The sequence below is a fragment of the Bos javanicus genome, chromosome 10 (genome assembly GCF_032452875.1).
Source record: "Bos javanicus breed banteng chromosome 10, ARS-OSU_banteng_1.0, whole genome shotgun sequence".
Taxonomy (NCBI): Eukaryota; Metazoa; Chordata; class Mammalia; order Artiodactyla; family Bovidae; genus Bos; species Bos javanicus.
The window spans coordinates 53,469,754-53,483,775 of NC_083877.1; the positions used below are offsets into that span (position 1 = coordinate 53,469,754).

At 39.1% G+C, this 14,022-nt stretch overlaps 1 protein-coding gene across 4 annotated transcripts in view; it reads left to right on the top strand.

Moving 5' to 3' along the window:
- Window positions 1-14,022, top strand: part of MNS1 (meiosis specific nuclear structural 1) — a 173,673-nt gene that overhangs the window by 127,344 nt on the left and 32,307 nt on the right. For all 4 annotated transcript variants that reach the window (XM_061431196.1, XM_061431197.1, XM_061431195.1 and 1 more), the window contains one exon: window positions 3,567-3,669. In XM_061431196.1, coding sequence (XP_061287180.1) covers window positions 3,567-3,669 — 103 coding nt within the window. The remainder of the gene's footprint in view (window positions 1-3,566; window positions 3,670-14,022) is intronic.

Consider the following 14,022-nt stretch of genomic DNA (forward strand, 5'->3'; position numbering starts at 1 on the left):
AAAGCATTACCAAGGATTTGGAATGGTGCGAGTGCTTAGGCAGTGTTTATGAGAATATAAATCTGACAAAGCTTTGAAAAAACGGCGTTATATACTAAATTTGAACAGTCTTACCCTATGACTCAAATTTCACTTCTAGGTATATATCTAATGAATATGTGTTCCCTTGTCTTTTAAATAGTCATTTTTTTGAATGTTGGTTGTTTGCAATTTCTGTTTTATTTTATTAATTTTTATTGCAGTATATTTGCTTTACAATGTTGTGTTGGTTTCTGCTGTACAGCAAAGTGATCAGCTGCAGTATACACATATTCCTTCTTTTTTGGATTTCCTTCCCATTTAAGTCACCACAGAACATTGAACAGTTTTCTGTGCTATACAGTTAGTTCTCTAAGTTACCTATTTTATACATAGTGGTATATATATGGGGGCTTCCCATAAATAGAGTGGGTAGACAGTCTGCCTGCAGTGCAGGAGATGTGGGTTTGAACCCTGGGTTGAGAAGATCCCCTGGAGAAGAAAATGGCAACCCGTTCCATTATTGTTGCCTGGAGAATTCCATAGACAAAGGAGCCTGGTGAGCTAGAGTCCTTGGGGTTACAAAAGAGTGGACAAAACTTAGTGATTAAACAAGAACCACAGCAACCATGTATATATGTCAATCCCAGTCTCCCAGTTCATCTCATCCCTCCTTCCTCCTTCAGTATCTATATGCTTGTTGCTGCATCTTTGTCTTTATTTCTGCTTTGCAAATAAGTTCATCTGTATCATTTTTCCAGATTCCACATATGGTCAATGTTGTATGATATTTGTTTTTCTCTTTCTGACTTCACTCTGTATGACAGTCTCTAGGTCTGTCCATATCTCTGCAAATGGCGCAATTTCATTCCTTTTTATGGCTGAGTAATTTTCCATTGTATAAACCACATCTTTATCCATTTTTCTGTTGATGGACATTTATGTTGCTTCCATGTCTTGGCACTTGTGAATAGTGTTGCAGTGAACATTGGGGTGCATGTATCTTTTTGAATTATGGTTTTCTTTAGATATATGCCCAGAGTGTGACTGCTGGGTCATATGATAGTTCTGTTTTAAGTTTTTTGAAGAACCTGTTCTCTATAGTGGCTATATCAATTTACATTCCTACCAACAGTGTAAAAGGGCTCCATTTTCTTCACACCATCTCCAGCATTTGTTTGTAGATTTTTTGATGATGACCATTCTGACTGGTGTGAGGTGATACCTCGTTGTAGTTTTGACTTTCTCTTCTCTAGTAATTAGTGATGTTGAGCATCTTTTCATTTGCTTGTTGGCCACCTGTATGTCGTCTTTGGAGAAACATCTATTTAGGTCTTTGGCCTATTTTTTGATTGGATTGCTTTTTTGATATTCAGCTGCATGAGTAGTTTATATATTTTGGAGATTAATTCCTTGTCAGTTGCTTCATTTGCAAATATTTTCTCCCATTCTGAGGGTTGTCTTTTTATCTTATTTATGGCTTCCTTTGCTGTGGAAAAGCTTTTAAGTTTAATTACAGTGCTCAGTTGTGTCCAACTCTTTGTGACCCCATTGACTTTAGCCTGCCAGGCTCCTCTTTCCATGGAATTTTCCAGGCAAGAATACTGGAGTGAATTACTGTTTCCTACTCCAGGAGATCTTCCTGACCCAAGAAGAATGATGCAGCCTTCTGCATCATTAGGCAGGTTCTTTACCACTAGCACCAGCTGGGAAGCCCTTTAATTAGGTCCCATTTATTTTTGTTTTTATTTTCACTGCTCTAGGAAGCAGGTCAAAAAAAATCTTGCTGTGATTTATGTCAAAGAGTGTTCTGCCTATGTTTTCCTCTAAGAGGTTTATAGTGTCTGTCCTTACATTTAAAGCTTTGATCCATTTTGAATTTATTTTTGTGTATGGTGTTAGGGAGTGTTCTAATTTCATTCTTTTACATGTAGCTGTTTCATTTGCCCAACACCACTTACTGAAGAGACAGTTTTTTTCTGTATTGTGTATCCTTGCCTCCTTTGTCATAGACTAGTTGCCCATAGATGCAAGGGTTTATATCTGGGCTTTCTATCCTATTCCCTGGATTTGTATTTCTGTTTTTGTACCAGTACCATACTGTTTTGATTACTGTAGCTGTGTAGTATAGTCTGAAGTCAAGGAGCCTGATTCTGAAGTCAGGGAGCCTGATTCCTCCAGCTCTGTTTTTCTTTCTCAGGATTACTTTGGCTCTTTGGGGTCTTTTTGTTTCCATACAAATTGTAAAACTTTTGTTCTAAATCTGTGAAAAATTCCATTGGTAATTTGATAGGAGTTGCACTGAATCTTAGATTGCTTTGGGTATTATAGTCATTTTCACAATATTGATTCTTCCAATCCAAGAACATGGTATATTTCTCCATCTGTTTGTGTCATCTTTGGTTTCTTTTATCAGTATTTTATAGTTTTCTGAATACAGGACTTTTGCCTCCTTGGTTGTTTTCAATTTAATGCACATTTTTTATTTTTGTAGAGACAGTATTATAAATTGATGGGTTTATGTGTATATTGGTGCATAATCATTATTGTCCAACTCTAACAAGAATTTTTGTAAATGTATCTCAACCCCTTAGTGTGGAACAGAATATATAAGGCTAACCTGGAAACTTATCCCTCGTTTATAACACTATTTTTATGAAAGACAATAATCTTGTGTCATATACATTTGCATCTATAGTAGTAAGGGCAAGAAGGATCCACACCATAATACCAGGAGTATTGCTCTTCCCTTACCCTTTATGACTGTTTCTTTGTAGGTACCGAGTACCTGTAAGTTGAGTTTATAGGTAGGTGAGTGCCTCTTTGTTCCAGTAAGAATTAACCTGTACATCTTGATGACACCTCACAGTCCTTCCAACTCAGAATTCTCATATTCTGTCATATTCAGAATTATGACTGGCATATTAAAATAAAAAAATTTATATGGCATATTATAGTATTTCAGAGAGTATCTGAAGTCAGTCCCCATTTTTTAACAGATAAATAAGCAAGCTCAGAGAAGTGAAGTAAACTTGCCCATGTTACTCCCTCTTCATCATCATCAAAAAATAGTTGCCATATGTAGAGTTTTTAGTGTTATACACATTTACTCATTTAATTGCCAAAGCTACACCTTTTATAGATGGCAAAACCAAGGTACAAAATATAAGAAGTAACATGTATAGGTTTAAACCTCTCTGCTGTAATTATCTTTTAGCCTAATAGTACTGGTAGCTACACAGAAATTTTAACCTATATTGATATAGCACCTTTTCTGAGCCAGGCACTAGTGAAAAGATTTTTAGTGATGATTATTGACAATAAAAAGGTTGTTTTGTCTAGAAAAATTAATTATAATGTCTCATTTCACATGCATTCTGATTTTCTTGGAATGACTGGAGAAAGGGGTATTTTTTCCAAAATATCTAAAAAATAATGTAAATATCTTTTATACATTTAGAAAAAAATTCTTTTAAATTGTGGATATTATTTTTACAATAGTAGAGATGTATGGTCCTCAAATTTAAATTTCTGTCTTTTTTAAACAGTGCTGAGCTCAGAGAATTGGAGAAGAAATTAAAAGCAGCTTACATGAATAAAGAAAGAGCAGCTCAAATTGCTGAAAAGGATGCCATTAAATATGAGCAAATGGTAATCATGTTTCTGGTCATAATGTTTTCCATATTTTTACCTTCATTTAGAAAAGCAAAAATATAGCAATTTTTAGAAAATTGTTGCATTCTATAAAGAATTTACACTGTTTGATTTCTCAAGTAATTTTATAGTTTTTAGATTGTTACGGTATAGCAAATTATGGATATTGAGCTCTGTAATTTAATATTAGAACCTTTCAGAGACACAGAGAATTAGGTTGCTGGTTAAAATGAACATCTGTATTTGGTAACTCCCAGCATTCTTGATGGTGTCTAACTGATTATTCTTTGTTAAACCAATACAGGTTGTTAGTATGATCAGTTCAGTTCAGTCACTCAGTCGTGTCTGACTCTTTGCGACCCCATGAATCGCAGCACGCCAGGCCTCCCTGTCTATCACAAACTCCCAGAGTTCACTCAGACTCATGTCCATCGAGTCAGTGATACCATCCAGCCATCTCATCCTCTGTCGTCCCCTTCTCCTCCTGTCCCCAATCCCTCCCAGCATCAGAGTCTTTTCCAATGAGTCAACTCTTCTCATGAGGTGGCCAAAGTACTGGAGTTTCAGCTTTAGCATCATTCCTTCCAAAAATCCCAGGGCTGATCTCCTTCAGAATGGACTGGTTGGATTTCATTGCAGTCCAAGGGATTCTCAAGAGTCTTCTCTAACACCAGAGTTCAAAAGCATCAATTCTTTGGTGCTCAGCCTTCTTCACAGTCCAACTCTCACATCCATACATGACCACAGGAAAAACCATAGATTGACTAGACGAACCTTTGTTGGCAAAGTAATGTCTCTGCTTTTGAATATGCTATCTAGGTTGGTCATAACTTTCCTTCCAAGGAGTAAGCGTCTTTTAATTTCATGGCTGCAGTCACCATCTGCAGTGATTTTGGAGCCCAAAAAAATAAAGTCTGACACTGTTTCCATTGTTTCCCCATCTATTTCCCATGAAGTGATGGAACCTGATGCCATGATCTTCGTTTTCTGAGTGTTGAGCTTTAGGCCAACTTTTTCACTCTCCACTTTCACTTTCATCAAGAGGCTTTTTAGTTCCTCTTCACTTTAGTTCCTCTGCCATAAGGGTGGTGTCATCTGCATATCTGAGGTTATTGATATTTCTCCCAGCAATCTTGATTCCAGCTGGTGTTTCTTCCAGTCCAGCGTTTCTCATGATGTACTCTGCATATAAGTTAAATAAGCAGGGTGACAATATACAGCCTTGATGTACACCTTTTCCTATTTGGAACCAGTCTGTTGTTCCATGTCCAGTTCTAACTGTTGCTTCCTGACCTGCATACAAATTTCTCAAGAGGCAGGACAGGTGGTCTGGGATTCCCATCTCTTTCAGAATTTTCCACAGTTTATGGTGATCCACACAGTCAAAGGCTTTGGCATAGTCAATAAAGCAGAAATAGATGCTTTTCTGGAACTCTCTTGCTTTTTCCACGATCCAGCAGATGTTGGCAATTTGATCTCTGGTTCCTTTGCCTTTTCTAAAACCAGCTTGAACATCAGGAAGTTCACGGTTCACGTATTGTTGAAGCCTGGCTTGGAGAATTTTGAGCATTACTTTACTAGTGTGTGAGATGAGTGCAATTGTGCGGTAGTTTGAGCATTCTTTGGCATTGCCTTTCTTTAGGATTGGAATGAAAACTGACCTTTTCCAATCCTGTGGCCACTGCTGAGTTTTCCAAATTTGTTGGCATATTGAGTGCAGCACTTTCACAGCATCATCTTTCAGGATTTGAAATAGCTCAACTGGAATTCCATCACCTCCACTAGCTTTGTTCGTAGTGATGCTTTCTAAGGCCCACTTGACTTCACATTCCAGGATGTCTGGCTCTAGGTCAGTGATCACATCATCATGATTATCTGGGTCGTGAAGATCTTTTTTGTACAGTTCTTCTGTGTATTCTTGCCACCTCTTCTTAATATCTTCTGCTTCTATTAGGTCCATACCATTTCTGTCCATTATCGAGCCCATCTTTGCATGAAATGTTCGCTTGGTATCTCTAATTTTCTTGAAGAGATCTCTAGTCTTTCCCATTCTGTTGTTTTTCTCTATTTCTTTGCATTGATCGCTGAGGAAGGAATTCTTATCTCTTCTTGCTATTCTTTGGAACTCTGCATTCAGATGCTTATATCTTTCCTTTTCTCCTTTGCTTTCCCTTCTCTTCTTTTCACAGCTTTTGTAAGGCCTCCTCCAGACAGCCATTTTGCTTTTTTGCATTTCTTTTTCTTGGGGATGGTCTTGATCCCTGTCTCCTGTACAGTGTCATGAACCTCTGTCCATAGTTTATCAGGCACTGTGTCTATCAGATCTAGTCCCTTAAATCTATTTCTCACTTCCACTGTATAATCGTTAGGGATTTGATTTAGGTCAAACCTGAATGGTCTAGTGGTTTTCCCTACTTTCTTCAATTTAAGTCTGAATTTGGCAATAAGGATTTCATGATCTGGGCCACATCAGCTCCTAGTCTTGTTTTTGTTGACTGTATAGAGCTTCTCCATCTTTGGCTGCAAAGAATATAATCAATCTGATTTTGGTGTTGACCATCTGGTGATGTCCAAGTGTAGAGTCTTCTCTTGTGTTGTTGGAAGAGGGTGTTTGCTATGACCAGTGCATTTTCTTGGCAAAACTCTGTTAGTCTTTGCCCTGCTTCATTCTGTGTTCCAAGGCCAAATTTGCCTGTTACTCCAGGTGTTTCTTGACTTCCTACTTTTGTATTCCAGTCCCCTATAATGAAAAGGACATCTTTTTTGGGTGTTAGTTCTAAAACGTCTTGTAGGTCTTCATAGAACCATTCAACTTCAGCTTCTTCAGCGTTATTGGTTGGGGCATAGACTTGGATTACTGTGATATTGAATGGTTTGCTGCCGGGGTCCAGCCCCTGCTGATCCAGGGTATTCGAAGGAGAGATGGCATCAGCGACCTATTTATTTAAATATTCATCAAAGATATAAAGAGTAATAGAATGAGGATAGCTCAGTGAGGAAATTCAGTGGAGAAAAGAGGCTGAATAATTCAGCCAGAAGGTGAGAGAAAGAACGACATGGGGAGACCAAGTTTCAGTGAACAAGGCCCGCACTTTATTTTTCAAAGTAGTTTTTATACCTTAAGTTATGCATAGAGGATAATGGGGGAAGGGGTAGAGTCATGCAGTAAGCCAGGCTTTCTTCCATCAAACTTATCATATGCAAAAGTTTAGGTGATTTGCATCATCTGCTGGCCCGGAGGCCTGTTAACATTTTAAGACCCTTTCTTCAGAAAACTTATTTTTCTCTAAAGGTGATTAGGCAGACGCCACCCTCCAAAAGCATTGGATAGAGTTGCATTCCTATAGGGCAAAGGTAAGGTGGGCTCAGTCAAGAAAAGAATTAACTCAAGGGTCCAAGGTTACAAACATTGAGGCTACTACTTACATTTCTATACACCCATTATATCAATCAATACACTGCCAAGGACACAGTAGGTAAGGGGTATGGAGACTAAGCAGCAAACATTGGCCCAATAAGTGAAAAATCCTTCACCAATACAATTTCTAATCAATCTTTTAACTACTCAAAGGAATCTGTGTTTAGACAGTTTAGAACATCTCCTGCCTCTCACAGTTGGGAGGCTCTGAACAATCACATGTGGCCAGAAAAACCTATTCAGGCAGGCTAGAGGACTTCCAAAGGAGTTTGTAGGTTGAAACACTGTCACACCCAGGAATTATTAACTCGAGCTGTAAGTTAACTCTTTTTTCAGAGAGAGGTAGTGGGGGACAGCTCTCGTAAAGTCAGAGGTGTAGGTGAAAGCACAAAGCAGAAAGTAGGCAGACTCTGGTTTGGGGGTAGATGCTCAAGAATTTCCAGGGGGACTCCTGAGGCTCGATCCCGCCTTTGCGTATGCCGAGCCTCCTTCCTCATGACCTTTGCCACGGGCGGAGTTCCTCACGCTGGCTCCCAGCAGTGATAGAATTCCAGTTGAGCTATTCCAGATCCTGAAAGATGATGCTGTGGAAAGTGCTGCACTCAATATGCAATATGCCGGCTCCAGGCAGTTTGCCTTGGAGACAAACAGAGATCATTCTGTCGTTTTGGAGATTGCATCCAAGTACTGCATTTCAGACTCTTTTGTTGACCATGATGGCTACTCCATTTCTTCTGAGGGATTCATACTCGCAGTAGTAGATAGAATGGTCATCTGATTTAAATTCACCCATTCCAGTCCATTTGAGTTCGCTAATTCCTAGAATGTCAACATTCACGCTTGCCATCTCTTGTTTGACCACTTCCAATTTGCTTTGATTCATGGACCTGACATTCCAGGTTCCTATGCAATATTGCTCTTTACAGCATTGGACCTTGCTTCTATCACCAGTCACATCCACAGCTGGGTATTCTTTTTGCTTTGGCTCCATCCCTTCATTCTTTCTGGAGTTATTTCTCCACTGATCTCCAGTAGCATATTGGGCACCTACTGACCTAGGGAGTTCCTCTTTCAGTATCCTACCATTTTGCCTTTTCATACTGTTCATGGGGTTCTCAAGGCAAGAATACTGAAGTGGTTTGCCATTCCCTTCTCCAGTGGACCACATTCTGTCAGATCTCTCCACCATGACCTGCCCTTCTTGGGTTGCCCCGCAGGCATGGCTTAGTTTCATTGAGTTAGACAAGGCTGTGGTCCTAGTGTGATTATATTGACTAGTTTTCTGTGAGTATGGTTTCAGTGTGTCTGCCTCTGATGATCAGTGTATTTTAGAATGCTGTTAAATTTTTTATTTTTTAAATGTTCAAAAAATCAACTATAAACAGTGCTGCAATGAACATTGGGGTACATGTGTCTCCTTCAATTCTGGTTTCCTCAGTATGTATGCCCAGCAGTGGGATTGCTGGGTCATAAGGCAGTTCTGTTTCCAGTTTTTTAAGGAATCTCCACACTGTTCTCCATAGTGGCTGTACTAGTTTGCATTCCCACCAACAGCATAAGAGGGTTCCCTTTTCTCCACACCCTCTCCAGCATTTATTGCTTGTAGACTTTTGGATCGCAGCCCTTCTGACTAGCGTGAAATGATACCTCATAGTGGTTTTGATTTGCATTTCTCTGATAATGAGTGATGTTGAGCATCTTTTCATGTGTTTGTTAGCCATCTGTATGTCTTCTTTGGAGAAATGTCTATTTAGTTCTTTGGCCCATTTTTTGATTGGGTCATTTATTTTTCTGGAATTGAGCTGCAGGAGTTGCTTGTATATTTTTGAGATTAGTTGTTTGTCAGTTGTTTCATTTGCTATTATTTTCTCCCATTCTGAATGCTGTCTTTTTACCTTGCTTATAGTTTCCTTGTTGTGCAGAAGCTTTTAAGGTTAATTAGGTCCCATTTGTTTTTTATTTTTGCTTTTATTTCCAATATTCTGGGAGGTGGGTCATAGAGGATCCTGCTGTGATGTATGTCGGAGAGTGTTTTGCGTATGTTCTCCTCAGGAGTTTTATAGTTTCTGGTCTTAGGTTTAGATCTTTAATCCATTTTGAGTTTATTTTTGTGTATGGTGTTAGAAAGTGTTCTAGTTTCATTCTTTTACAAGTGGTTGACCAGTTTTCCCAGCACCACTTGTTAAAGAGATTGTCTTTACTCCATTGTATATTCCTGCCTCCTTTGTCAAAGATAAGGTGTCCATATGTGCGTGGCTTTATCTCTGGGCTTTCTATTTTGTTGCATTGATCTATATGTCTGTCTTTGTGCCAGTACCATACTGTCTTGATGACTGTGGCTTTGTAGTAGAGCCTGAGGTCAGGCAGGTTGATTCCTCCAGTTCCATTCTTCTTTCTCAAGATTGCATTGGCTATTCGATGTTTTTTTGTATTTCCATACAAATTGTGAGATTATTTGTTCTAGCTCTGTGAAGAATACCGTTCGTAGCTTGATAGGGATTGCATTGAATCTATAGATTGCTTTGGGTAGTATACTCATTTTCACTATATTGATTCTTCTGATCCACGAACATGGTATATTTCTCCATCTATTAGTGTCCTCTTTGATTTCTTTCACCAGTGTTTTATAGTTTTCTATATATAGGTCTTTAGTTTCTTTAGGTAGATATATTTCTAAGTATTTTATTCTTTTCATTTCAATCGTTCATCGCAGCATTGTTTACAATAGCCAGGACGTGGAAGCAACCTAGATGTCCATCAACAGATGAATGGATAAGAAAGCTGTGGTACATATACACAATGGAGTATTACTCAGCCATTAAAAAGAATACATTTGAATCAGTTCTAATAAAGTGGATGAAACTGGAGCCTATTATACAGAGTGAAGTAAGCCAGAGAGAAAAACATGAATGCAGTATACTAACGCATATATATGGAATTTAGAAAGATGGTAACGATAACCCTGTATGCGAGACAGCAAAAGAGACACAGATGTATAGAACAGTCTTTAGGATTCTGTGGGAGAGGGAGAGGGTGGGATGATTTGGGAGAATGGCATTGAAACATGTATAATATCATATATGAAATGAATCGCCAGTCCAGGTTCAATGCATAATACTGGATGCTTGAGGCTGGCGCACTGAGACAACGCAGAGGGATGGTACAGGGAGGGAGGAGAGAGGGGGCTTCGGGATGAGGAATATGTGTACACCCGTGGCAGATTCATGTTGATGTATGGCAAAACCAATACAATATTGTAAAGTAATTAACCTCCAATTAAAATAAATAAATTTATATTTTAAAAAATCAACTATAACTTTAGGTGGGTAACTTTTCTGTTTTGTAAACAGAAATCTTTTCTTTTCATGATTTCCTCTAATTTTATCCTCTTTCCTTACTCCTGACCTACTACCCATAATTATTGGTAGTAGTTACTCTTGGGCAAAGGAGTTTCAAACACACTCAGCAGTAGTATTACACAGTTTAAAATAGGGTTTATTAACCCTTACAAGCTGGATGTACATCATCACTTGAATTTTTGTTGTCACTCAGAAAGGCTAGACATAGATGAAGAAGTCTGATGGCAGTATTACATAGTCTTTTAAGTTCCCTCACCCTCATTTCTCTATTATTTTGTAGCGCATTTTAATAGCAGAGTTCCCTCTCTCCTAGATCCCTTTCAGAGATGTTTTACAGCTATTAAAAAGAAGGGCTTCCCTGGTGGCTCAGCAGGTAAAGAATGTGCCTGCTAATGCAGTTGGCACAGGTTCAATCCCTGGATTGGGAAGATCCTCTGGAGTAGGAAATGGTAACCCACTCCAGTATTCTTACCTGGAAAATCCCATGGACAGAGGAGCCCAGCAGGCTATAGTCCATGGGGTTGCAAAGAAATCAGACATATCTGAACACAGACACACACACACACAGAGGTAAAGGCAAATATTCTGGCTTTTAAAATTGGCCAGAATATATTCTATATTAAGAGGAAAAAAAGCAAGTTGTGAAAAAACATGTCGGAAAATAATAAATTTTATTGACCATTTTATAGACCATTTTTATTTTTGAAAACCTGTGCAAATAGGTATGTGTATACAACATCTGTGGATATCTGTATACACACATACATATGTGTTGTGTATATCAACAAACACATACAGTTAGATGGGTGATATCAAAACACTTAACCAGTGCAGTGTTATATAAGCCTCAGATAAGAACAGTTTCTGGCTGTTGTGACACAAGTGTGCATGTATGTTAGTACAGAAAAAATCTATAGGGTTGTACAGCATGCTGTTAACAATGATAGCCTTTGGTGTGGCAGATGGTAAGAGAGGCTAAGGAAATGTCACTCTAAACGCCATATTCTACCCTTTCAAAAATAAGGTAGAACATGATGTACAGTTTGAACAGTAGATAGCAGTTTTAATTATTTTGATAATTGAAGTTATTCAAGGCAATTGTAGATATTTACTCTGGCTATTGAAATACTTGTTATTTTCTAAATAAAGTTGAGCCACAAAAATTAAATTGAATACTCTTAGACTTGACTAGGTGTCAGGATATTTAGGTGCTAGTTTTGGCTGTGTCTCTTAGCCTTAGTTTTCTTATTTGTGAAATAAGATTATTGTATTTCTTTAAGTGTGTGTACATTTGTACAAACATGTTTTGTCATGTCATATTTTTCCTGTAGAGCCTAGTACAATATGTGCTAAGAAAGCAGAGGAAAGAAAGAATTTGAGTCAAGTAACATTTACAGTGTATATGTTAAAGGCATCAATTAGATCAGGAATGGCATTTACATCAGTTCAAATACTCAGTTGTATCTGACTCTGCGACCCCATGAAGCTCAGCACATCAGCCCTCCCTGTCCATCACCAACTCCCGGAGCTCACTCAAACTCATGTCCACTGAGTCAGTGATGCCGTCCAACCATCTCATCCTCTGTCGTCCCCTTCTCCTCCTGCCTTCAATCTTTCCCAGCATCAGGGTCTTTTCGAATGAGTCAGTTCTTCACATCAGGTGGCTAAAGTATTGGAGCTTCAGCTTCAGCATCAGTCCTTCCAATGAATATTCAGGACTGATTTCCCTTCGGATGGACTGGTTGGCTCTCCTTGCAGTCCAAAAGACTCTCAAGAGTCTTCTCCAACACCACAGTTCAAAAGCATCAATTCTTTGGCACTCAGCTTTCTTTATAGTCCAACTCTCACATCTATACACTACTGCTAGAAAAACCATAGCCTTGACTAGAGGGACCTTTTTTGAACAAGTAATGTCTCTGCTTTTTAACATGCTGTCTAGGTTGGTCATAACTTTCCTTCCAAGGAGTTCAGTTCAGTCGCTCAGTCATATCCAACTCTTTGTAACCCCATGAACTGCAGCACACCAGGCCTCCCTGTCCATCACCAACTGCCAGAGTCCACCCAAACCCATGTCCATCGAGTCGATGATGCCATCCAACCATCTCATCCTCTGTCTCCCCTTCTTCTCCTGCCCTCAATCTTTCCCAGCATCAGGGTGTTTTCAAATGAGTCAGCTCTTCACATCAGGTGGCCAAAGATTTGGAATTTCAGCTTCAACATCAGTCCTTCCAATGAACACCCAGGACTGGTCTCCTTTAGAATGGACTGGTTGGATCTCCTTGCAGTCCAAGGGACTCTCAAGAGTCTTATCCAACACCACAGTTCAAAAGCATCAATTCTTCGGTGCTCAGCTTTCTTTATAGTCCAACTCTCACATCCATACATGACCACTGGAAAAACCATAGCCTTGACTAGACGGACCTTTGTTGGCAAAGTAATGTTTCTTCTTTTTAATATGCTGCCTAAGTTGGTTATAACTTTCCTTCCAAGGAGTAAACATCTTTTAATTTCATGGCTGCAATCACCATCTGCAGTGGTTTCAGAGCACCCAAAAATAAAATCTGACACTGTTTCCACTGTTTCCCTATCTATTTCCCATGAAGTGATGGGACCAGATGCCATGATCTTCGTTTTCTGAATGTTGAGCTTTAAGCCAACTTTTTCACTCTCCTCTTTCACTTTTGAGAGGCTCTTTAGTTCTTCATCACTTTCTGCCATAAGGGTGGTGTCATCTGCATATTTGAGGTTTCTGATATTTCTCCTGGCAATCTTGATTCCAGCTTGTGCTTCCTCTAGCCCAGCATTTCTCATGATGTACTCTGCATATAAGTTAAATAAGCAGGGTGACAATATACAGCCTTGATGTACTCCTTTTCCTATTTGGAACCAGTCTGTGTTCTATGTCCAGTCTAACTGTTGCTTCCTGACCTGCATACAGGTTTCTCAAGAGGCAGGTCAGGTGGTCTGGTATTCCCATCTCTTTCACAATTTTCCACAATTTATTGTGATCCACACAGTCAAAGGCTTTGGCATAGTCAATAATAAAGCAGAAATAGATGTTTTTCTGGAACTCTCTTCCCTTTTCCATGATCCAGCAGATGTTGGCAATTTGATCTCTGGTTCCTCTGCCTTTTCTAAAACCAGCTTGAACATCTGGAACTTCACGGTTCATGTATTACTGAAGCCTGGCTTGGAGAATTTTAAGCATTACTTTATTAGCGTGTGAGATGAGTGCAATTGTGCGGTAGTTTGAGCATTCTTTGGCATTGCCTTTCTTTGGGATTGGAATGAACTGACCTTTTCCAGTCCTGTGGCCACTGCTGAGTTTTCCAAATTTGCTGGCATATTGAGTGCAGCACTTTCACAGCGTCATCTTTCAGGATTTGAAATAGCTCAACTGGAATTCCATCACCTCCACTAGCTTTGTTCATAGTGATGCTTCCTAAGGCCCATTTGACTTCACATTCCAGGATGTCTGGCTCTAGGTGAGTGATCACACCATTCTGATTATCTGGGTCGTGAAGATGTTTTCTGTATAGTTCTTCTGTGTATTCTTGCCACCTCTTCTTAATA